At 42.3% G+C, this 26,223-nt stretch overlaps 1 protein-coding gene across 13 annotated transcripts in view; it reads right to left on the minus strand.

Moving 5' to 3' along the window:
- Positions 1-2,666: 2,666 nt before the first annotated feature.
- Positions 2,667-26,223, minus strand: part of TRIP12 (thyroid hormone receptor interactor 12) — a 142,401-nt gene continuing 118,844 nt past the window's right edge. For 8 of the 13 annotated variants that reach the window (XM_056122046.1, XM_056122029.1, XM_056122023.1 and 5 more), the window contains 17 exons: positions 24,518-24,669; positions 22,117-22,289; positions 21,738-21,811; positions 21,457-21,656; positions 20,222-20,349; positions 18,742-18,893; positions 18,094-18,236; positions 16,079-16,235; positions 14,126-14,224; positions 11,308-11,422; positions 10,861-11,015; positions 10,082-10,246; positions 6,980-7,144; positions 5,117-5,230; positions 4,307-4,401; positions 3,796-3,899; positions 2,667-3,200 (listed from right to left, as the gene is read on the minus strand). In XM_056122046.1, the coding sequence (XP_055978021.1) occupies positions 3,004-3,200; positions 3,796-3,899; positions 4,307-4,401; positions 5,117-5,230; positions 6,980-7,144; positions 10,082-10,246; positions 10,861-11,015; positions 11,308-11,422; positions 14,126-14,224; positions 16,079-16,235; positions 18,094-18,236; positions 18,742-18,893; positions 20,222-20,349; positions 21,457-21,656; positions 21,738-21,811; positions 22,117-22,289; positions 24,518-24,669 (2,388 nt within the window). In that variant the 3' untranslated portion in view covers positions 2,667-3,003. The remainder of the gene's footprint in view (positions 3,201-3,795; positions 3,900-4,306; positions 4,402-5,116; positions 5,231-6,979; positions 7,145-10,081; positions 10,247-10,860; positions 11,016-11,307; positions 11,423-14,125; positions 14,225-16,078; positions 16,236-18,093; positions 18,237-18,741; positions 18,894-20,221; positions 20,350-21,456; positions 21,657-21,737; positions 21,812-22,116; positions 22,290-24,517; positions 24,670-26,223) is intronic. The other 5 variants (XM_056122040.1, XM_056122035.1, XM_056122014.1 and 2 more) reach the window with 1 other exon arrangement.

Genomic DNA, 26,223 nt, shown 5'->3' on the forward strand with positions numbered 1-26,223 from the left:
AGGGTGCCTTCAGAACCAACAGTCCTTCCCACGCATCCCCAGTCTCCATGTGTGAGTGACAGTCCTGGGTTCCTCCTCACTGATTTTGCACCGGAAATGTGTAATCTGCTGAACCAGAGGAAGACACTTCACGAGCGAACCCTCACTGGAAAATACAAACCTGTGTCTGATGTCTGATCTCTTGGCCGTGTCAGAGGGGACTGTCCCTTACCCTGATGACGCCCCTGGAGTAATCCAGAATGGATTGGTCTTAAACCACAACAGGTGAAAGCAAGAAAGAGGGTACTGCATTCTTCGCAGACAGCAAGGGGGCAGGTTAGCTCGAGGCTCCCCGGGCACCAGGGCTAAAGTGAAGGACAAAGAAATATTCTACCCTGGCGATGAGCAGCTGTGTGAAACGTGTCTGCAGAAAGGGTTTGGCTAAGGCATCTAGAACCATGGGGGTGGATCCCACTTAGCCTTCTGAATCCTACAAACTCATTTTTTTTTTTTTTTGCTTTTTGGGATCACTCCTGGCGGTGCTTGGGGGGACCCTATGGGATGCTGAGAATCGAACTCGGCTCGGCTGCGTGCAAGGCAAAAGCCCTACCCGCTGTGCTATCGCTCTAGCCCCTACAACTTACTTTTAAGGGGAGCTAGCAGGAGGGCATTACACTTAACTCCTTCCTTCTTTGAAAGCAAGTTAAAAGGGTGTTGTCACATGCAATGCAGATGAAATTAGGCAAGGTTCTCAGCACACAGCTGGGACGCAGTTCTAACGGGCCCCATCTCAGCGAAACAGTGAAGACCTTGGTCAGTGGCTACCCCCACGGTCTGCACGGAGAACACTCTCAGGAACTAGTGCCCTTGGACTGGACTACTAAGCAAATAAACTTAAGGCATATCTGGAGTAACAGCACATGGAACATCCGCTTCCCCACTACATTAAGGCCTCCAGCCAAGAGAGATTGTTTCCTGTTATAGGAAGTGTCTTCCGGACCCTAATTAACTGAGCCCCCCCCCCCCCCCCACTAGGAGGCAGGAAGTAAGTGAATGGCAGAGGGCACTGGAACAGGTGACGACTGAAATATTCAAATCTCATTTTTGACCCAAAAACATCCATGAAGTACTCATCTGACGCAGAAATGAACGAGGCTAAATCTGCCACGGCCACAACATGGGGGAAAAAAAGGTAAATACAGATATTTAAGTATGAAACATGACACTGCTTATACATGTCTAAATTTCAACAATTAGAACCCTTTAAAAATGAACAAAATGCTATATCACGCAAAAACTTTGTGCTTAGTCCGATTAAAAAACAAGGATCATAAAGGTTTCCATACTGTGCTTGTGGCATTTGAGTCCACGGCACTTGTACTTGTGTGTCTCCACAAGGGCGCGAGTGCCTGATTCGTCACCTAGAACTAGAGTGTGATCACTGTCCACGTTTGCTAAGAAAGGACGTAGCCACGTAAGGCATGTGTAAGTGGAAATTGACAGAAGTCATTAAAATCTCTTTTTGGTGGGAAAGTAGGACACAGGAAGACAACAACTACTAAAGCTTGGAAACATTGGTAAAATTGATTTTTCAAAGTTGACTGAAAATAAAAAAAGGGGGAGGGGCTTGTCCATCATTTTCAAGAAAAGAATCACGGCAACTTCTCAACTGTATGCAACCAGGCTTCACACCGGGCCGGAGGGAGGACTCTCCTCCCGTTGGCTCTTTCCGTTCTTCACGTGGCCAGACCAGTGTTCCAACAGCGAGACGAGACATGAGGTGGCTCCCTTGCAGTGAGATACAATCGCAAGTCATGCACACGGCACAGAACTAGAAACCAAAAGGTGAAGCAAACTTTATTTATTTTTCAGGTAAAAACATGAACCTGATGGATTATTGCAGATTTGAGAGATCGGCACAGAAGACCACGGGACAGGCATTACTTACAGGTGCTTTGATCTGTGTGAGACAAAGCTGAGCTGCTGCTTGTCCCGAGTTAGCACTGGGAAGAGCAGGGCCAGTGGGGAGGGGAAGAAAGACCACAGAGAAAAACTTAAAAACGAGGACCAGGGGGAAAAATTCCTTTCACACCTACAGGGAACGAAATGGAATTTTAAGACTTGACATCGATTTAAAATGCTCTGGCCATAGATATATCAACACCGGCCAGCCCAAGCTGCAGACTGTTACCTACGCACAGGAAACGGCTTTCCTTGCCTCTGCTCCGGAGGCACTTGTCAGAATGAGCCTGTCAACAGTCCCGAGTGTCGCTGGGAAAAGCCCAGCAACACCCTACCACCATGTTAGAACTGAGCTAGCAGCAAAGTCTACCTAGTTATAAAGGCCGAGTTATACTGACAACAGACGGCAGGTCGACCATCTTAAATTTTGTCTTAATTTGAGAGAGCAGGGAATGACAAAAACGCATGGCTACGGAAAATGTGACAACTGTGAGTGCTGGATACCAAAAAAAACAAAAAACAAAAACAAAAACCCCTGTGTGAACTGACACAGGAAATACGGAAGTCGGGGGAAATTAGAGAGTGTGAAAAGCACATAAAAGCTAGTCTACTAAAGCAGATTTGTCAAATCCATGTGAGCTTTAATTTCTGTACTTATGTACAAGACATGTCTTTGGAGGAAAACAAACTGCAGGCTTAGCTCGATGGACACACACAGCCCAGAATCAAACTGCACAGCGACATTTATTGTTTCAGCCTGGAAAAACATCCCTTTTTAAATTTCACACAGCAAAGCAAGTTAAAAACTTCACTCATCAAATAAATGATAATTTAAACAAGAACTTGCTAAAGAAACCTCATCACAACAACATTTTAGGGCCTGATCACTTTAAGTCCATGGGGCCATTAACGAATATCAACCAAGTGTCTCTTTTATACTCTGCAAGCCGTTTTTCCTACAACAAGGCGTGACATGTTTCCTTGACTCAGGTGATACATTTAGAAAAGAAATCATGATTTTTCTGTTGCTGTAACAGGCAGACACTGCAGTTCTCGCTGTGATCAGGAAAGATGGAACGACTGCTGCCCTTCCCGCGCGGCTATCAACAGCTTCTCACGCATGATCTCAATGCTCGAATAGTCCGGCAACTTAAGATAGTTCACACAAGTCATTACAGAGGGCAGGAAGTCATCTGGGTTTTCTGTGGATTCGAATGTCTTCCGGACTATTGTCAAAGGTGGATTCAAACTCCGGAAGCCTAAGAAGGGAAGACAGACCAAACAACTTAGTTTCAGGGCGCACGGCAGCCAGATCAGGGAGACATTTCTTTTACTCCCAAGACCATCCGCCAGGCATCACGGCTCTCCCCCTCATTCCTGCTGTGCCAGGAAACGTCCAGGCGGCTCTGCAGTGTCACACACACAGACACACAAAGTGCTTCTCTCTCTCCTGGCAACTAAGTCCACACATTCCACAGACATTTAGCGTGTGGAACGTGGTATCCGTTTCGTTTACCAACCAGTCACTGTGGAACACAGAGGCACAGTTCTGCCTCCAAAATCAGAGTACCCATGCAGCTCAGCTCAGCCTAGGGATCACTCCTGAAAAACCATCCTCATTTTAGAATTCCTCCTGATCTAACACAGTGCCATGGGAAAGCAGGTGTGCAAACGATCCTTTTGAGTTTCCCTATCGTAACTAGCTCTTCATGTCAAAGACTAGAAAAACATCCCGCTACTGGAGTAAGTGATGAAGGCACGCTAAGGCAAAGATTCCCCCGCTGTTAGATTCGGGTTCTTTCACACACATACACCACGGGCGGGATAAAGACCGAGCACCAACATCATACCCACCTCCAACAGGCAATCTTGGGCTACCTGTCACAAACTGGAGAAATAACCTCTGCTGCTCGTTATCAAAACTACTGAGAATCTCAAACAAGAACTTCACAGCCCGACTACAACAGAAATAAAAACACCAAAATTATTTCATCACATTAAAATACAGTTCGGAATCACATCAATTCTCATGATTGGAAAAAATTATTAAATTTAAGTGCCTGCTGCAATAAACGAGACCTGTCGGGGATCATACAGTTATTTCCATTTTACTGTACTCGACAACGGGTTATCCCTCTGTCCCCCTATCCCCCTACTTCCTGAAAAATACAAAAACAAAAAAGTGAAAACACGCCCTTTTTGGGGTCTCAAATGGCCATGTGGACAGAATAAGACCAGAGCATAAGAAAGCCTTTTTTTTTTAAAAGGAGATTTATAAAGTGATTCCAGACTTTTGCTGTTTTTAATATATGCCACATCAAATGTTCACCTGTGTACTGCCCGGCAGGTTGGTCGCAGTGCTCACCTGTCATGAGTATAACCGTGATCAGGCCGGCAGCATTCCATCAGTGTCTTTGCATCCCAAGTGTCAGCCTTACTGCCACACAGCAGCTGATCCAGCTGTGTTTGTAAATAAGGGCAATGAGTTACTCAAGAGAAAGCTGCACAGCTGAGTCAGACTCACAAAACATTGTTTTACGTTAGGTCAATGAAACATTCTCAGAGCAGCCTTCAGTCCAGCTAGATACACATTCTGTGAGAATCATTTTACACTGTGATCTTCTGCAACAGTCTGGAAGAACCTCTCCTCCTTGGCTGCACGGGGATGTACTCCCAAATAAATAGCAACTCAAGCTGGACGAAAGAGTAATGACTGAGAGTGAACTACTAGGACATCAGAGATTTCCACACTGGATTAGGGACATGTAATCTACGCAAGCATTCAAACCCTAAGCAGGTTTCCAGCCAGGGCAGCTTTGAAGACTAGAAAGGCAGTGTAGAGATCATTCTCACACTCCTTTCCCGTCTCCCCGGGCTCTCTGAAGCTTACGATAAGTCACCAGCAGCACACTCCTTACGCAGTGTGGACCAAGAGACTTCGCTCCTGAAACCATGCCTCATCTTCCACCCCTCCCGGGGCACAGACAGCTCAGTGCACCCCCCCCCCCCCAACCAATCCCTCTGAAAAGGGACCCCGGGAAATCTTGTCTTTCACAAACATCCAGCCCTGCTCTTGAAACAAGTTTTCTGTGACTCTTCTGCTTGGACAGCAGCTGCAGCACCTCTCTTCCCAGCCCCTGAGGTGGACCGTTCTGCTGGGATACAAGTTACTCACTTCTTCTGGGTAGAAGTACTGAAGATGACTGAGTGGGAAGACTGACTCGAATCCATCTCTGAACGAATCAAATTGCCGGGAAACACCTTCATTTAGTGCCCAGAATATAACCAACTGCAGGAAAAAAAAAAAATCTTTAAAAAAAACTGCAATGCTAGTTCAAAGTTTTTCTACTTAGCATATGGCAAAGTATAGCCAGTCATTTCCCTGTTCTTAAATGCCCTGTGCATTTCATATCTAGTCTGTTTTCAAACGGAGTTCACAGCTGGAGACGAGCTGAACGGGCCAGAAGTGTCCCTCCTTGGATGCGGGACATCTGGGTTTGCTCACGTGCACAGCCCGGTCCTGAGCATTCTGGCTGCAGCCCCTAAACGCAGAGCCTGGGGCGCCGTCTGGGAACTGCTGGGTGCGGCCAAACCAATAATAAAAAACATACTCATCACCGAAACTCCCTACAGCACAAGAAGAGGCTTATGAAGGAGTCCCAGAGTTTCAATGTGTTTATTACGGCCATGAAATAGAACCTCTTATTGGCCCAGTATTATTGGCTGATCACATTAGCTAACCTAGACTAAAAAAATGGAGAATGTTACCTTATCTTCAGTACACCAAAAGGACAGCTTTCACAAAGTTAGTACAGAAGTTGGTAACTGTCAGAAAATTCTACTAAGTGGCAAAGTTTTACTCAAGGGCTGAAGCATCACTAGTATTGCTGGGAATAGCCCCTACTATAAAGTACTTTGAGTTCTGAGTAACTATGAATAACAAAAATTAGAGATGTCAGAGGATCACAGGACCCCAGAGATTATTTAGTCCAACATTTTTCAACCTTTTTATGCCAGTCATGGTCCAGTGACTGAAAATCAAAGTCTATGCTCTTTCTCAAACTAAAAAAAGGGAACTAAGCCCAAATTTCCAGCAATTCTACCTAAAATAGCTAGTGACCAAGTCCGTGGCATTACCTAGAATTTGATTTGAGACCTTTCAGAGTAAGAGCTGTAAAGATCTGTATCAACTAATTTCAAAAATAGGATGTGTGTTTAAGACAAAATTGTCTTTAATTTAGAAAATACAGTTAAGGCCACAAATGAATGTGTGTATCTGTGGGTCTGCACATGTAAGCAACTGTGTCAAGTTAGCGGGCTTTGGAGAAAGGCAGAAATGCAGTGAAAAGACTAGTAATGTGCCTCTTCAATGAGCTCTTAAACAAGAAACTGTGATTATAACTGTGATTATACACCCGGAAGGAGATCTGAGGTTAAGGGTAGTTTGTATGAGATGCAAGCAATCAAGCTTGAGGTAGTGAAGCCACAGGAATGTAAGGCATTCTAGGGACTGATTCTCCACGCCACTCCACCCCCTACCCCCAGTCCTGGGGACAAAAATAAGACTTGATCTCAGGGCCAGAAAGATACAGCACAGAAATTTCCTGTGAATGTGGCTGACCTGGGTAAACATCCAGCACCAGGGAATGTCCCCGAGTACAGCCAGACCCTTGAACACACAGCCACAAGGAAGCTTGAGCTTAGCTGGGTGTGGCCCCAAACCAACCAAACCAAGATGTGTTCTCTCCTGGGACTAGCCTTCTTGTAGTGCTGGGAATTGAACTGAGGGCCTCGACTGAGTCACCTCCCAACCTCTCCAGAGCAAACTGAAGCTAAGACCTAGAACTTTGGTGGATTGCATGAGATATGGGTCGGGACAATCACGGGGTCCAAAGGGGCTAAACTGCATGCATAGGCTGTGACTGTTATTCCCTGAACTAGGTCCCTCTTCTCCCAGAAGGAGTACAAATAAGCAAAGCTCTATGGCGACATAGCAGACCCCTCCCCCCCCATCGTCCCTGCACACCCCCACACATACCCTTAGATATTCCTCTAAGTTGTGGATCGTGACTGGTGTATCCTTTCCTCCTTTCTTCAGTTCGATGTTGGGAAACCCTGGCAGAGTGAAATCCAAGCCTAGATCTTCAACTGAGCAGCCGTTCATAGTTAGGGTTTCTAATGCATATTGTAGACTCTCTTTGGTCTTTAAAAGAGGGAAATAGAAAGTCATCATCAAACAGAAATATCCTCAGTGTGTACTTCATTTCAAAGTTTCTTCTAAGTTCTTAAATCTATCTACCTCTGTATCTTTCTTTGGTCATGACTGACATCTGAACACATCAATGAGATCACATTTATACATCCCAGAATCTAATCCAATACAATCAGGAAATCATAGAGACAAGTACACATGACCCCTGCAAATAGCTTGGTCTCAAGAATACTGAGGGTTCTGTACTTAATCATTTACAGTCTCATTATGTTAAGCAAATTTGTATTCCCACACTAGCAAAGAAAAAATATAGTCCAATAAGCCCCAAGAAAAGATTAAGTTGCACCCTAGGAAAACTTTGAAAGCAGTCTGTATTATTCACTTTTTTAAAATGCTGAGGATTAGATTCAGGGGGATGTTTTGTAAAGATTAAGGATCAAAACAAAATCTAAGCTAAAAGTATAATCATTCAATACAGGAGTAAGAAGGCACAGAGCTTTCTGAACTGACAGCTGCATTCATGTATGATAGAAATGCCAGGAGGATTAAGAGCCATGGCGAAGAAAACCAGCCACTTATGGAAAGGGCTGGGAAGCACTGAGGAATTACTTGACCAAATTACCCGACAATTTCTCATTTTCCAAAAGAGAAAACAGTTGATAAGGATTCTCAACTAATGAATACAATACCAAGTGGTATTATATTCATTTAGTTTCTCTGCAAACTCACCATGTCTGTTTCAGGAACGTAGTTTGATGACACCCATCATCACTAAGGCTAGAATGAGTTTTCCATTTTGATGTGCTCCTAGAAAGCCCTCAAAACTGTCCTGCCACCTACCTCTTGCCAGAGATCTGGGTGGAAGGTCTCTTCTTTCTAGCTACCCCAAATTAGCAATTTGGAAAGAAAATCCTGCTACAGAAGAATCTAGAGTATACATACATACAGTATCTGTGACATGCATAAAGTAATTCGACGATTTTGCGTCCAGATCACACATATTCAACTGAAAGCGAGATGTTGGCCCATTTCCCAAATGTATTTAAAAAACGAAATTTAAGCTAAAAGTATAATCATTCAATATAGGAGTAAGAAGGCACATAGCTTTCTGGACAGCTGCATTCGCATATGAAATGCCCGGAGGCTTGCTTAAGAGGAACCTCAGTGTACACCAGTGCTCCGTCTATATTCCTTCCACAATCCTAAGGTGTTCCCAGCAACACCGTTTCTTACACTCCGGCTGGAAGCTAAGTACTTAACCCAGGAGGTTCAGTCTCTGAAGAACGGATTTGATGCACACATTTCATACATTTGTAATAGGAATAACAAAGACTGAGGTTCCAAAACTTATCTGACCTACTTTCCCCTTTCCAGCAGGGGGGAAAAAATCTCTATACCACCCAAGAAATCTAGCCTTAACAAAAAAAAACACTAAGGGCCTCCAACTGTACCCCATGCTACTACTGCCCTTGTCCCCTCATGTAACAGTAGGTTAAAACAACAAATTATTTGAGAACAGTGGCAGCCTACAATGCATTGGGTCAGAGCCCACAAAACATCTACTAAGATAATGTCCCTGGGGTGCAGATGTTAGCGTACAAGCCTGAATCTCCCACAGTCTAGACACGTGATCCTGGGCAGGTGACCTGAACAACGTGTCTTGGGTTTCTCATGTATAAAGGTAAAGGTAAAGGTAAAGGCCCTCCCGTTGATCGTCGATTTGCTCGAGCGGGCCCAGTAACGTCTTCACTGGAGACTTTGTTGTTACTGTGTCTGGCATATCGAATACTCTCGGTAGCTTGCCAGGCTCTCCGAGAGGGGCGGAGGAATCGAACTCGGGTCGGCCATGTTGGCCGCTTGTAAGGCGAACGCCCTACCCGCTGTGCTATCGCTCCAGCCCATGTATAAAACAGGGATAAATGAAAGCACATTTCAAAGGTCGTGGTGGATAAAAACATTTATATATGTGAGACACAGAACAGTGCCTTGAGCTTTATTCTCCCAGGTCCCCCTTTTAAAAAGTCACTAGTCAGACAAAGAGTTCAATGGTCTAGAGGTTTGTACGTAGGAGGCACCGCATGGTCTCCCGAGTACAAAGCCCTGGGCACTGCCAGTGTGGCCCTCAAAGCCCAAATATTACAACCAAAACATGCAAGCTCAAATCAGTAATTACCAACAAGAGCATACAAACGTCTTAAAAGTCCCTCATCTGTTATAAGCGCCTCTTCATCTTAAGAGAAGTGGTAGCAACTGTCTCTAAGTCAGAATGTCTTCCATTCTGTTTTACTTGCTATAATTTACAAAGTGTGATTTAACTTTGCCTGCTGCCTGACCAAGCTATCTGACTCTCATGCTTCTCTTCTGAAAACAAACCTCTCGTCTAGCCATGGAATCGGGACAACTGTTGATGTCAGACTGAGTCAGTTACATGTTAGTAAAACAAGGCTCCTTACATGTCATCTAAAGGGAAACTTTAACATGTATGTCTTACACAAAGGAAACAGTGGACACTTCTCAGGAAAATGAAGATCAAAACAACAAGAACCACCACCACCAGTGCTGGAGAGGATGTGGGGAAAAAGTGATCCTCAATCACTGCCTCTGAGAATGTCGACTGCTCCAGCCTTTTGGAAAGACAATATGGACATTCCTCAGTAAAGTAGGAACGGAGCTTCCGCATATTACCAAGCAATTCTACTCCTGGGAGGAGACACCAAGGGTCCCAAAGCACAAATCAGAAAAGATATATGCACTCCTATGTTCACTGTAGCACTATATATGGAATATTATACACACCCAAAATATGGAAACAGATCAAATGCTCACGAACAGATGACTGGATGAAGAAACTATGGCCAAATGCAAAACCACCTAAAGACCTCATCTTTCCAGAAGAACTGATGCCATTTTCTCATCTTCGCAACCTACCTGAGATTTATCTTGTTCAAGTCTTTTCTTCTGCCTGACAATGTCTTCTAAGTGATACACTGATCTGGCTACAACTGGGTCAATGTCAAACAAATCGTGCGACGTCAGTGAAGTTTCTTGCCTCAACATCCACTTATAAAAGGGTAAGCCAAGGGGAAGGTCCACCTGAAAATAAAGAGTTAAAAGAGCTTAGCTAGGCTTCTAGAATTGCCTGCGACCTAAAACTGATACTTCAGGAGATTGTTTTAAAGGGGCAACAATCTCCTGGGCAAAAAACTTATCTAGAAATTGCTTCCTCTTACTTTGTTTTCTTCATTTACTCATTCCAGGGCCCTGACAGTAATTTAGAATACTAAAGAATCCCATCTAAATACCAACAGGAAAAAGAAAATGTAAGCATAGACATCTATTCCCTATCAGGACTTCGGCACCAGAAGTTGCTAGAAGCAGTTTTATTCTTATTTTGGGCCAAACAAACTCAACTCCACTGCTGTGCATTTACAAATAAAAGGGGGGAAGCACTAAATGACTTTCAAACAGAAAAGTGGTTTGGGGCCAGGGGGATAGTATAGCAGGTAGGGCATTTGCCTTGCATGCGGCCAACCCAGGTTCAATCCCCAGCACCCCAAACGGTCCCGTGGCTAATTTCTACTCCAGCACTAAGGGCAATTTATTGCTATTTACCTATATGCTCATGCCTTCCCCACGAAACTAAAATTCTAATGTCAAATACTTAAATTAAGTATAAAAAACTATAAAAGTGTTAATTCTGAACTTACCAATCTGAAATCCATGATAGCCTTGGCCATTAATTTTCCTAAGAAGCGAAACTTCATCTTAACTTTTGCAATATGAGCTGGCTTAGCTGTTCTACCAAAGGGAAGCGCAAACAGGCCCTGGAGGTTTTGAATATACTTGGTCCCTTCTTGGCTTCCTGTGAAATGAAAAAAAAATCACCCAGGTTTAGATGCCACTGCCCAAAATAAATGAGAACAAACCTGAAAGAACATTCAAGAATTCCAGTATCTTCCAACTCGGATCAGTGAACGAAGTCCTCTCAAGCTAGAAGAGCTTCCTTTATGGAATAAATGGAAAACCAAGGGCTGAGAGAAATTAAGGCCACAAACTATGGTTCTCTACTAGAAAAACATTTTTAGTGAACTGCAAGCAAGGGCCGTTACACCCGACTGGAGTAACAAACTCATGGACTCACAAATTACCATTACCTTTTGGATTGCTAAGTGTTACTTCTTCACCTCTCCAGAGACCCAAGTCAGCTCTCTGCAGTTCCTGAGATACAAGTGCATAAAACTCCAGTGTGGGTCCAAGACCTGTACCAACCTAGAGAAGAACAAGAACAAAAGGATTTTACATTCTAGATTTGTGGCGCTTTTTCTTTTCATCTGTCAAACTCCTGACAATGTGCACACTAATGACGTCCATCAGGAGGATGTGTTAGGGAGTATTTCTCATCAGCTTTAGATACCTAAGAATTAACAATCCTTTATTATACCCTATTCTCTAACGAGGTTCAAGAACATTTCAATGGATTAGTTCAAGCCTGAACACTGACCTAAGTACAGATGCATACATCTGCATCTACCTATCTGTACCACACCACATAACCTACCCTTAGGATACAAAGCGACCCATTTACCTAAGGATCCTATTAGGTAATGAGCTCCCTGAAAGGAGCTCGAAAAGATGCTATTTCAGCAGAAGCCTCTTTATCTGTCTAGTTCTTTTTTTTAAAAAGGACTTAAACTTCAGTTGCTTTACTAATATCCACATTGCAGGAACATAATCCTAGTATGATCGCATATTCACCTGAGAGGTACTAATTTTGTTTGGTTCTGGGTGCCCATGGTACTGGGGCTTGCTTGCTCCTGGCCATGTTTAGGGAAACGTATGTGGTGTCAGGGTTATCAAACTCAGGTTGGCTGTAAGTGCTTTGTCTGCTGTATTATCTCTGAGGCCCAAATTCACATTTTTTTTTTTGGTTTTTGGGTCACACCCGGCGATGCACAGGGGTCACTCCTGGCTCATGCACTCAGAATTACTCCTGGCGGTGCTTGGGGGACCATAGGGGGTGCTGGGATTTGAACCCAGGTCAGCCGTGTGCAAGGCAAACACCCTACCTGCTGTGCTATCGCTTCAGCCCCTTAAATCACATTTAAGTGCTCTTCAAGTACTCAGGATCAAACCTGTGTCAGCTGTACGTAAGGCAAATGCCCTACCTGCTTCGGCCCTCGGTCTGGTATATTTTTTAAAAAACAAGCTCCAAAGATGACTGATCAAACTATAAAAAGGTTCACATTGATAGGGGATTAAAAAGAAATTGTAAGAAGATAAAGGGAAAGGGGGTTAAAAATAGCAAAGCGAAACTGCAGTACTGTCTCGTATCCACCTGAGGGCAATTTAAAACCATTGAATTCTTACTCCAGGCTAAGAACTCCCAGATCAGACTGGTCTATTTCCGGCATCCAAATACCCTTACTGCTTTAAGTAAAACAGACAACCTAAAATAATCAGGAGATGATTGTCACTGTAAACACACTCATCCCAGTCTGTCCAGGTGCAAAGATGAGATCACATAGTCTGGAAATTCAGTCCTGGACTTGGCGCTGACCAGCTAGCTTTGTACATTATTGCCTGATCTTCTAAGAGACCTCTATTATATCCACCCTCTCCACTAACAGGTACTTTGCTGAAATAACTATGTTGAGTCTGTGCCTGTCAAGATAATATGTGCATTGCTGAGGGGTGGGTGGGGTGGGGTGGGGTTGGAGGAAGGTCTCTCCTGGTGGCGCTCAGTTAATCTGGGTGGGGACTGTGGTTCAAGGACACAGGACTGGTGCTGCTCAGGCCCTTTTGGGGTGCATTTCATGATACCTGATGAGCCACGTGGAGCCAGAGGTTCCAATCAGGGTCAGCTGGATGCAACACAAAGTTATCTCTCTAGTTCATAACTCAGTTCATTTGGGGGAGTGGGGGCAGAGACGGCATGGGGTGTGATCTGGGGCCTCATCTGGTGGTGCTCAGGGATTCGCATTGGTTGAGAGGGAGAGAACTCAGGCCGGGCATGTGCAGAGCAAGCACCTTACTCACTGGAGGCTTTCTCTAGCATCTGTAATCCATTAAGGCAGTGTTTACACATTACAGTCAGTAGAACGAAGGCCTGGAAATAAGCCCACAAGAGACTCAGAGCTCCAAAAGCTCTAAATTTTGTCTTAAACAAAAAGTATCATCAAGAGACTCAACAATAAATGGACATTTCAGATTAACTTAAAATATTTCTTAAAATCGCTATTGAATTCTGATGTATTTACCAAAGGGTGGAAAAAAAGGGTTTGTGTAAATAAAGACTGGTACACAAAAAGGGTTTGTGTAAATAAAGACTGGCACACAAATATTTTTAACAGGTTATGAGTCAAAAGAAACTAAAATACAGATTAAAAAACATTATGGTAAATCTAAATGATGAAATTTACTATTTCATAATAAAAAGGAAACAAATCGATATATACAATGTCATAAATTTCAAACATTAATTAAAAAGAAAAAATTCAACACAAGTGGTTAGTGTGGATTATACTTCCAACAATATTTTTAAAAAATACAGGTAAAGAAAATCTGTGGTTGGTAAAAGGTTTCAAGAATTTGTGTGATATTAAGATTGTTCTTTTCCCCTCTTTTTAAATTTGACTTAAGGAAAGCCTATCTTAGGAATCTGCATGTTATATACAAGCTTATTTCAGTAAAGATGAATCCTCCAAGCGCCCCCCCCCCCCAAAAAAGTGGCTAAACATTTGGAAAGGTACCTTTAAAACATCCTTTATCAACTTGAAGTCTACATAAACATTTGCTCTTATACCTGAGAAGTGAGCAACTCAGAAAAATGCAGTCAAGAGAAAATAGAGCTAATCTTGATTTTGATAAATTTCCTTGTTGTCTTGGAATTCCTCTCACAGGACCAGATTCTAACGATGCTTTAGCAGGAGAATGAGGCAAGCTGAGAACGAACCAACATACTCAGGCCCTCACCTCATTTTCATACTGGATTTCCAACATGGCCCGGGAGCTGCCGAGATCCTGCATCACAGACTCAGCCTGCTTCAAGAGCTCCTCTCTGTTCACAGTGCGCTAGGAGGAAACAGTGCGAGGTGAGAGGATGTTCACGCTGACACTTCAACAGCACACACGGTATTTCAAGTGTAAAAATGCTTGTTAAGAATGTACTTGTATGAAAGCAGACCTCAGGAAAATTTGAGAAATAGCTGCAATTCTATATATACCAATACTATTCTGGCATACATGGAATAAAGCTATACGTAAGCACTGTAGCACTGTCCTCCTGTTGTCCATCCATCTGCCCAAGCGGGCACCAGTAACGTCTCCATTGTGAGACTTGTCGTTACTGTTTTGGGCGTATCGAATGCGTCACGGGGAGCTTGCCAGGCTCTCTGAGAGGGGCGGAGGAATCAAATCTGGGTCGGCCGTGTGCAAGGCAAATGTCCTACCCCCTGTGCTATCGCTCTAGCCCAATACATAATACGTAAGTATAATAATTAATCCTGAGCCCAAGGGAAGTTCAAAAACCTTAAGTTGACTCTTCAATACAGTATTGGAAATCATTGCCACAGCAATTAGGCATGAAAGAAATATTAAGAACATTCAGAAGGCATCTGTACTCCTATGTATACTGCAGCACTAGTCACAATAGCCCAAATTTGGAAACAACCCAGTGTCCAAGAACAGATGACTGGATAAAGGGACTATAGGACATACACACAATACTATACACAAAAGAGGAAATCATGTAATGTGCTGCTATGTGGATTATCTGCAGAGTATCATGCTGAGTGCAGTTAGGAGGAGAGGGACAGGTGGAGAATATTTCCTCTCATATGTGGGTATGGGGGGGGGGGGGGCGCGAGGGGAGAGACCAGCAACGCAGTAAGTGGGGCTAAAACAAATGCCCCAGAGCAACAGAAACTGGGAAGCCAGAAGGTTGCCATAAGGCGTGGGAAAGGAGGCAGTGTAAGGGGGAAGCGTGGATTAGGAAGGAGGGGACGCTGGTGGAGGAAAGTAACCTTTTCTCAACATCAGTTTTGTTCAGGGCTGAAACTCCTGGGAACACTTTCAGCTAGCCGAAAACAGGGACGGGGATGGAGCTTTTAGGTGCTGACCTGCAGGGATGCTACAGCACCACAACACCTATGGATGAGGTTTATGAGGGTGAGAAAGATCCTGCTAACTGTCCAAATTCTACCACATCATTAGGGAATCCTAATTATACAAAGAGAAACAGGACAGCAATGTCTTTTTTTTTTTCTATTTGTGTTTGCTGTTACTGGTTAAGGGCTGACTGGACTAAAGGTAAGAAATATGCAAAGGTTTTTTCAATTTTTTTTGTGACTGGAATTGAATCTACTAAGGGAATGAAGTAGAGGCGATTAACTTTAACCATTTCTTTATTGAGCTTTTTGGGTCACACCTGGAGATGCACAGGGGTTGTTACTCCCGGCGGTGTTCAGGGATGCTAGGGTTCGAACCCGGGGGTCAGCCACGTGCAAGGCCAACGCCCTACTTGCTGTGCTATCACTCCAGCCCCAATTTTAACCATTTCTTAAATGGAAGGACTTAAATGGGAGGATTTATTTTGAGGTCCCAAGTAAGAGGGAAAAAGATAGCATTTTCCTCTTGACTCGAGTTAAGGCAATTGAAAAAATTTAAAAAAGAAAAGAAAAAGAAAGAAGTTATTTCAGAAACTGAGACTCTTATTGGTGGATCAAGTGTAATAAACGTGCCAGTTCTAAATGTTTAAGAAAGCGTGACTAAAACAGGTAAGATAAGCAGAGAGACTGGTGACTAAGACAGGTCACTTAACTAGTAATATCCTTTAGATGTACTCTTATTTTCCCCAATTCTGGAAAACTCAGACTTCTCTTCAAATACCATGGGTCACGCTGGAGGGTGGGGTCCAAATGTACTTACTTTTTTCCTATCCAGTCTTGGTGCAACTCTGCTATCTTGAGAATCAGACTGGTTGATTTCTGGGTTGGTATCAAGTAATCTTTGCATTGCTCGATCCCGATCAAATGCAGTTACATAAAACAGCATTTGCCGGGTATCAAAAGGGAAGAAAAACGGGCTGTAAAGAAGTGAAAAATATTGAAGTGAATCAGAAACCATTAAAAAAAATTAGGAAAAAGTATTAGAAACAACTTTTACAAGACACACAAAAAACTAACAAAATTAGATTAGGCAAATCAGACTTCAAGAATTTACATCAATGGCATTAAATTTCTAATAGAGTAATGTATCAAGTCATCTTTCTTCATGAAATGTATCAAAATCCATACTTGAAATCAAGTCGCTCTAAGATCATCTTTAATCGAGCCAGAGGGATAGCATACAGGTAGTAGGGAGTTTGGTCCCTGGCACCCCATACTTAGCCCCCCCCTCCCCCCGTTCAGGAGTGATTCCTGAGTGCTGAGCTAGGAGTAATTCCTGGGCATTGCTGGGTGGGACCCAAAAAGGAAGAGAGAAAAAAAAAAAGATTATCTTTAACCCAACATAACCAATCAAGTCTAAAGCTTAAGATGTTAGCCATATTAATGCTGAAACAACAGTGCAGCAGGTAGAGTTTTTTGCCTTACACACGGCCAATGTATGCTCGATCTTTGGCATCCCATGTGGTCCCCCAAGCCCACCAGGAGTAAGCCCTGAGCACAGCCAGGAGTGGCCAAATACATAGTAATAATTTAGTACCTCAGTCTAACTCTGCCACATATAATCGTCACATAGTCCAGCTCAGGGTTTTCCTCTAAGCTTTGGCATCCTCTAAGATATTCAAACTACTAAAGGGAAGTTGTTAATTTTCAAAGAACAAATTCTGTATTAACAAAGGTGTTACCACCTTGGTCTGATTTTGGCAATTCCTAACAGAGCTGCCAAGAAATGTCCTATGATGACCCAAATGTCCCACGTTTGTTCTGACCAACCTAGGCAGCCAGGTGAAGATAGGGGTAGTTTGACTGAAAATCTCAATTTCTAACCTAATTTCTCAGATACAAGTGAATGGCAACTCTTGGCAAATGGTTACTACTGTCAAATGTTGTCTTTTGAGAATGAAGGTCTACTCCAGAGACTCCTAAACTTATTTGGCCTACTATGCCCTTTTAAGAACAACAACAAAATCTCCCAGCAACCTCACTGGAAATTTACTTTTACTAAGTGAACAAACACAAAGTATGTATCCCAACGTTCTCCAATTTCACCAGAGGCCACTACTTTCCCCTGGGTCACTGTTGTGTCCCCCAGGGGGTGGTAGGAGGCGGTTATCACCCACTTTGGGAAACACTAGTCTAGACCCAAACATACTCAGGTAATAAACCAAAACATACGTTCTAGATTCTAATTTACAATTCATTCTAACAAGAGATTTGAATGTTCTCTAATATCCTTGAGTGTGAAACTTTAAAATTTTATACATACAGGTACATAGTGACACTCTAGCTGGTCTGTTTGGAGACTAAAACTGCATTCTCTGCTCTGCGGCCATATCCAGTGATGTTCAGGGACTAATGCTGGTTCTGTGCTCTGGGGTTACTCCAGCAGATGAGTGGTGACAATGCAGTGCCAGAAACTGAACCCAGGCCTCCTGTACGCAAAGCATGCTCAGCTGGATGAATTCTCTCTCTAGCCCTAAACTGACAATTTCTGGGCCACACCCCGCAATGCTCATGGCCTACTCCCTCCTCTGAGCTCAGGGATCATTACTGGCAGGGCTTGGAGGACCAACCAGTTGGCTGCAAGCAAGTTCAGTGCCTTACCTGTGCTACACTATCTCTCTGGCTCCTAAGAACACATTCCTAACCAAGCTGTGATTAAATGTGACACCTTTACTAAAATCCACAATTTTCACTGTCGACTTTTTGTAACAAAACGAAGATCAAGATAAGAGTTAAGACTCTGAAAGGAAACCCAAATCAAAAGAATGGTCTTACCAGGTTTTCCCTAGTTCAGTCAGCCACGTTGGGATGTTTCCTGTCATGATTACTAAGGGATCTTGAAGCTGCCTATTTGCCTTTGCTGTCAACTTACTATTAATAAATTCATTAGTTGGAATAATCTCCTTACATACTGCATTCTGTGGGGGGAAAAAAGTATACAGTAAACATAAAATTGTATCATCCACTTCTTTACCACTCCACCTGACAGTGGTACTCCCGAAAACAGCTCATGTTTTACATATAATCAAATTCTTCATCCTTTCCCACAATATTCAAGCATCAGAGAGAACATTCCACTTCCATCGTTTTTTAAGCTTAATATGCATCTTACAAAGATAAATGAACATTTGATGAAATGTACCCCAAGACACTGATGTTCAATTTCCAGATTGTAGCTTAATTTAAATAAATCTGCAACGCAGTATTTTTTAAGTGTGCCAGAGAACTAGTCCATGTAGGCCAGGGTAAAATGTGGGAGCCAAATTCCCACTGCTGAGCACTTGGTACTTGACTGGAGACGCAGACTGAGGCAAACCTTTCTTCCTGTCTGACTCACCCTCATCCATCTTCTTAACAGGAAAGGAGAGGACACGTCACAAACACTACGTATCATGTGAAATCTAAGGAGACAACATTACTCACATCATACAAATAATACCAGTATCGACTGATAGCATGTAGAACTCTTAAGAGGAGAATCACATCTAATGATGGGTCTTCAAAAGTTATATTTTCAGGCGCCGTGGGTATAAGATAAACTTCTAAAGGATTTGACACTGACGGACACACTCCGTCTAGAAGACAAAAGATCAAAGCAGTTTTGGTCCAAGTTAGAAGAGCTAAGCCAGTGGGCAGTGCCACCTGATCACATCTACAAGAGAGATCCAAGTCAAGATTTGATGTTTGCAGTCCTGTTACTAATGATGGCAAGAACCTTCCCCCACTGCTCTATCACATACAGAAATAACCCAACTTACAAAAATTCTATGTTCCTGCTCACTATTCCCAAGAAAGAGGAAAAATAGATTCACTTGCATTTAGTCTTCGCAACAATACAATGGCTAGTAAAGGGCATTTATTTGTTTATCACAGAAATTTCACATGCCCCGATTAAAACAGCGTATCAAGAGATTCTGAAGACCTCCCAGTGGGGCCCAAACCACCCAAACTTAAAAAACCATGTAATAATGAACAGTCCCAATTGTAAATCAGAAATAGGCTTGGTTATTTAGTTTAAGTCTCAGCACAGGAGAGAGAGAGATTTCTGTGTAGATTTAAATTAAAATCTACAACTTTAAAATATTTCAATATTAAAAATGAAATAGAATTGAGTAATAGAAAATTTTCCATTTAACTTTACTGAGCAAGAAAATTGAAATTCTCCACACTTGGGGCTGGAGTTCTACGGGCTGAAGCGCATACTTGGCACACACAGGCCCTGGGTTCAATCCTCAGTACGGCGTGGCCTCCAGCACCACTGGGAAGGCCCAAAACAAACAAAAAATAACTGCAACTGCATGAAAGGGTAATTTTAACACCAAAATCAATCTCAAAATAAAGACCCTTTGGAAAACCTGGTTTAGGTTTATGGAAAAAAAAAGAATTCTGCTACAATGCCCTTATTCTGAAGGACTTGGGAAGATTTCATTAACTGTTGGAAATCACAGCAATATTATCACGCTAAACATTAAAATGGGCACAAGAGTTTTGAATAAGAACATGAAACTACACAAAAATGACTTAACAAAATGTCAACTGGGAGCCACTGTAGTTACCTAACAAATGTTTTGATTCTCCCCTAATTGTCAGGTGACATTACAATGAAATTACACTACCGAGGGGACCACCTTCTTCTTAAGTGAACATTCCCAATTGATTGAACATTCTCAATTGATGAGTGAAAATGTGAGTTCTTCGAGGAAGGAAATGACTTTTTCACTCTTTGAAAATTAAAATTTGCAAATGCTTGATTTTTGCTCTGGATAACAAGTCAAAGGTTTGCAATGAAAAGTTTTTATTAATATCAATCGCCCCCTAAGTTTACGGCATCATTTACTACTCTAAATCCATTTAAACAGGAAATCTGCTGTCCACGACTCTTTCTCTTGAAAGACTGACTCACCATGCCAAAGCTCATCATGCTTTTTTGCATTTCTTGGGGAAGTTTTCGTTGGAGCTGTTTGGGCTCTTCCTCTTTTACCACCAACACAATCTTTATTACTTTCTTCATCCTCCCTCACAGGCTTGTACCTATGAAAACAGTAACCAAACGCAGACTTTTCCATTACAACTTCCTTAATGCCATGCAAACCACAACTATCACAGCTACCAGAACAACTCTGAGATCTAGCTTCTCTTGATGTTAATCCAGAGAATTAACAGCAGCGCCTTATCTGTAAGAGACGCTCGGTACAAAAGGGGTCACAGAAAAATCCTAAGGATTCTGGGAACAGTGGCTCGCTTTAAAGAGAATTAGTGGAACTAGAGAGTCAACTCAAGCGGTGAAGTATGGGCCGGGCAAAAACAAAGCATCAACTTCAGACACTACCAGGAGTGGTTTCTATGGGGCAGGGGGGAACCAGAAACATAATCATTCTCAAATACAAAAAGACGCTAATCAATTGCATCTGAGATTTCAGAGATACCAAATTTCCAATTACTGAAAAAAAGTAACATCTCAGGAAGAAATGTGTCTCGTTTAGAAACCTGAAATGAGGGTACCAGAGCGAGAGCATGCAGCAGACCCAAAGAGTGTGATCTCTGGCATCGCGTATGATCCCCTGAATTCTGCCAGGAGAGACCCCTGGGCACTGCAGAGTGTGCCCCGCCTCCAGGGCAATGATGAAAAACTGAAATGAGTTCAGGAAAGGAAATGCAAACTACGATTACTACCTGTGAATACGTATTTGAGAGACTTAATTAGGGATGAAAATACACACACAGGCATGTGCACGTACACCAGATAAATGATGTGATACGGCTTCTAGTAATAAAAAGGTTATGATGAATTTCAGAATACACAAAAAGTACTGTCACTGTCATCCCATTGTTCATTGATTTCCTCGAGCAGGCACCAGTAACGTCTCCATTTGTCCTAGCCCCGAGATTTTAGCAAGTGTCACATTGGAGGCTCTTTCAGGGCCAGGGGAATGAGACCCATCATTGTTACCGGGTTTTGGCATATCGAATACGCCACGTGGAGCTTGTCAGACTCTGCCATGTGCGCAGGATACTCTCGGTAGCCTGCCGGGTTCTCCGAGAGTGAGAACTAGACAATTAGAGCAGATCTGTTTTTTTTTTCTTTACAAAAAGTACTAAAAACCGAGAAAGCACAAAGAAAGTCGTTTTCAGACTTGCCATATTGTATGTGTCTTTGTCCAAATACCGGCTCTTCCCAGAGGATTGCTCTCGTCGTCCGTGGACTCCCGCTCATCCTCGGCCTGAATACTGAACTGCCGCACTGCCTGGTACACCGTCATGTTGTATGGGAGCAAATGTTCTCCGATGTAAAACTGAAGTCTGTGTCTAACGTTTCCAGAATTTAAGAACTGAGCAGCCTAAACAAAGCAAAACAAAACCCACTTAAACCTCTGCCTCTGCACCTTATCCAGCACAACATGGCGGGAACAGTACTTTACCAGGGACTCATCTATTTCCTCATCGGAGCCGTCATCATCACTGTCTTCATCGTCTTCTCTCACTCTTCCATACCCTAAAAGCCCAAGAACGCCACTGAGTTCCAAGAAACTTCAGGTAGAAAAGTCAATACATACATATTAAACTACCATCGTCTTAGAAAAATCGGTACCACATACTTTGATACAGAAAGCAGAAAAATTAGGTAGTCAATTATAAAGTTAAAATATTTTCTGAACACCACACGTAAAAACTGACATGAACACAAGTTCCTCCTGCTTTAACACAAACGGTAATAAGCAGGTAAATAACGTTTACATTTTTAGTATTTTCCCACCCAAATACATCACTGCATATAGAACGTGCATGCATGGAAATTACCTCTAACTACAAGGTATCTCTCAATAGCTTGCACCAAAGCCAGAGGGTCGATCTTGACAGGTCCGCCCTTCCACTGCTTCACATTTGCACAGTCTGGATGTCTTTGTAACTGGCATTTTAACTGATGCGTGTTAAAAAATTTTAAAGCCTGTGATCCTCTGTTGAGAGAAAAGCTCAAGATAATTTGTGAAAAAAAGTTATTCTATTATTTTCAAAACCAACATACATTAAACATAAGCAAATACAATCTGCATTTACTAAAAGTAAAAAGATTACCAATTGTTTAAGAAAGCAATACACGTTTATAACAAGCAATTCACATTTATAAATAAAAGAAGGTGTACACATATGTATGTGTGTATACATATCTCCAAGGAATACAAAAGCATGAATTAGAAAATATGCAATCAAATGTTTGTTGTAGCCAATACGTGGAAACAATCTTCATTCTCTATTTTCAAATGAAAGGATAATCTCTCTCTCTCTCTCTCTCTCTCTCTCTTTCTCTCACACACACACACACACACACACACACACACACGAATGCTAGCTAGCTATCTGAAAAGATAAAATGATGCCATTTGCAACCACCATGGGTGGACGGACCTTCACTGTCACTGTCCTCCCGTTGTTCATCGATTTGCTCGAGCGGGCCCAGTAATGCCTCCACTGTGACAACTGTTACTGTGTTGTGGCATATCGAATACGTCACGGGTAGCTTGCCGGTCTCTCCGAGAAAGGCGGAAGAATCGAACCTGGGTCGGCCATGTTGGCCGCTTGCAAGGCAAACACCCTACCCACTGTGCTATCGCTCCAGCCCAGATGGACTCTAGGGCCTTCTTTACTGTGGGTTACAGTCAACAATGCTCAGGGGTTACTCTGGGATCTGCACTCAGAAATTCCTCCTGGCGGTGCTGGGGGAACCATATGGAATGCCAAGGATCGAAACTGGGTTGGCCACGTGCAAGGGACATGCCCTCCCCACTGTGCTACGGCTCTGTCCCCACTTGTGATATAAGTCAGAGAAAAGCACCGCTGTATTTCATTCATATTTAGAATACGAAGAAAGCCACTAACAAAACTCTTCATGCGAATAGGCTGATGGTTAATACTGACACCATCAGAGAGCTTGAGAGCATGGAGAGTTGGAATCAATTAAAGGGTCATCTGTGAGGTGATGGATGGAAACCGGACTTCAGGTGGTGATCAAGAAAGGATGTATGGAGATGGAAATTACAATGCTAAGCAGCACAAAATCCCATTATACACCGAGGTGTCTTAATGACCCTCTAGTAAAAGACGATGGTATATGTATGAACGCACATGAAAACCTGAAACCAACATTTTGTTATCTATCCTTCCCACAAACCCTCTGCACAGAAATACCCCATCATCAATATTTAATGATCTGCAGAAAAATTTCCTCAACCACGAGTCTCTTTCATCTTTCAATCTTATTTCTTAAAAATAAAAAGACCCCAATTTTTCCCAAAGATTTCAGCTGTAAAATTACCTCTTAAAAACCTTAAAAATAAATTAGCTATTTCTTTGGTACAAAGCAATTTAATAGCGACATCAGCCTAAACCTGAAGACATTTAATTACTCATTTCTTAAGAGAGCAAGTAAGATACAGACAACTTTAAAAAGCAGTTATAGGATTACATAAAGCATGCAAGGAAGTCTGTGAGAGAATAGCCCATTACATTTGACATATACTTAAGGAAACATACATAACTTATATAGTTTGGATAAAGACCCACTTTTCTCAAGCAAAATTGAAAATGTCCCCTTACAATTCTACTCTGCAATAATCACTTCATCTAATAATGTGTCTTGATTCATCGAAATTTCAAATGCTTCTAAAATATCAAACTGGCTCTTTCCTTTAATTTTAAATGATCATTACTAGAAATACTGGGGAGCAGCCACCAGGGCCTCACGTGCGCAGAAAAGCTTTAATACTGAGCTACCCCCAGCTCCAAATTGTATACTTTAAAACCAAACCAGTTTGGTTACATTCCAGGCTTCTATTTCTAACATTCCAAGGAACCTTATAAAGTTCAACAAAAACTACCAGTAAGGTTTGTAAGGAATTCTGTAGCACAAATTCCCCAAATTCCTGGAGTATAGCAAAGTATATGAAAAGAAAAGCAATTAACAGGGATATATTTTTGTTAAACATCATGTTTAAGTACATAATGCAAGTGGAGTCTGATTTACTCTATAAGATATTCAATAATTCAAAAATAAAGATACTCTATAAGGTATAAGATATTCTTTACAGTAAATACATTTAGGCAAGCCACGAAGATACCAGACTACCATTTGCCACTTTACCTCAATAAAATTAAGTACAAACGCCAATGAATGGGAAGGTCATACCTAGGCAATGATCCTTACCTGCCTCCTGTCCCATTTCCACTGGGGAAGTCATGTACTTTGACAGGAAACTGTTCCATTTGGCTGAGGCAGTTGTTCATCTTGTGAACTAATGCCAACAAAGGTGCATTACCCATCGGTTCTACTCTTCCAATGGGCTCTTCTCCAGGAAGCTAGTTATACAAGTGGCAAAAAGAAAAGAGAAAGTGAGCACAACTTCTGAAAACATTTCACACCTTTACCTTTTTAACACAACTACTTGGAACAATGTTTCTAAACAAATTACTTCAATAAAGAAGGCCCACAATGCGGAATTCTCCTAACTCCCAGGGCTTGGAAAGATAACACAATCCATGGTCAAACCGTAAGAGACATGGTATTCTTGGTTTCTCACTCTCTGAGAGCTCTTATTTGGTAGAAATAGCCATGTTTTGCTGCAAAAATGTGTGATGTGAGTGTAATGCTACTGAGAACAAACTTGGAATATTAGGTCATATACACGGTATTATTGTGTGATAATATACCACAGAAACCAAGGTGTTTCAGTAAGAAATTATAAATCTGTACACAATCCTAAACATGATATAAAATTATAATCAATGTTGTTCTACATCTAATGAGTCTCCAGCTCTAGGGAAAAGAGTTCACTTAAAATAAGCAGTGCTCAAATGCCTGCAAATGATGAAAAGGCATGGAGGAGTCTTACAAACACAGGAGAGCTATCCTTAGCCTGATTACACAAATGATCTGGAAACTTCCCTAGGGATGCCTTCTCTTAAGCAGTGGTAAACAAGAATATCATGTTAACAGTATACTCAAAAGCAGACAGTAACTATTTTACTCTCAACCCACTGAATATGGTTATCCACATTGTTAGTGGTAAATCAGCACTCACGAAAGGGATCATTAGTATTAGTACTGTTTTATGAAGAAAACAGAAACATGTCTTTCTTATGCTGATTGTTATACTTATTGTTACTTATTTTCTAAGATATACATTGCAAAGAACTATGTGTTAAAACCAATATAGAGAATGAAATTTATTTACTGATGAGATTTGTTTTGCAAGGACAAAAAGAGGAGGTGGTGGTGGAGTGATAGGATAGCAGGTAGGGTGTCCTGCCTTTCATAGTAGACCCGGGTTTGATCCCCAGCATCCCAAATGGTGCGCTGAGCATCACCTGGAGTAATCCCTGAGTGCAAAGTCTTAAGCATCGCGAGATGTGGCCCCCAAACAAGAGATTAGATACATCAACCAAGGAAATTGTGGCAAGGGCTTTTGTTTTGTGGGAGCTACACCTGCTAGTGCTCAGGACTCACAAGAATCTTGCCTTTGTCCTCAGGGATCACTCCGGCAATGGTCAGGGTTCCAGAATTCCAGGGACTGAACCCAGGGGGCCCGCCTGAAGCACCTTAACCCCTGCACTATTTCTCCGGCTTGGCATTTGTTAAATTGCCATTTAATTATTTTACTTATTTTGGCTTTTTGGGTCATACCCGGCTTTGCTCAGGGGTTACTCCTGGCTCTGCACTCAGGAATTACTCCTGGCGGTGCTCAGGAGGCTGTATAGGATGCTGGGGATCGAACCCAGGTCTGTTACATGCATGGCAAATGCCCTACCTGCTGTACTATCGCTCTGGGCCCAAATTATTTTACTATTTATATTTACTACACAGCAGACGAAACAATTGAGCTACAGTTAAAAGCTTTACCCTTAATATCCTAG

The sequence above is a fragment of the Sorex fumeus genome, unplaced genomic scaffold (assembly GCF_029834395.1).
Source record: "Sorex fumeus unplaced genomic scaffold, SorFum_2.1 ptg000005l, whole genome shotgun sequence".
NCBI classification, from domain to species: domain Eukaryota; kingdom Metazoa; phylum Chordata; class Mammalia; order Eulipotyphla; family Soricidae; genus Sorex; species Sorex fumeus.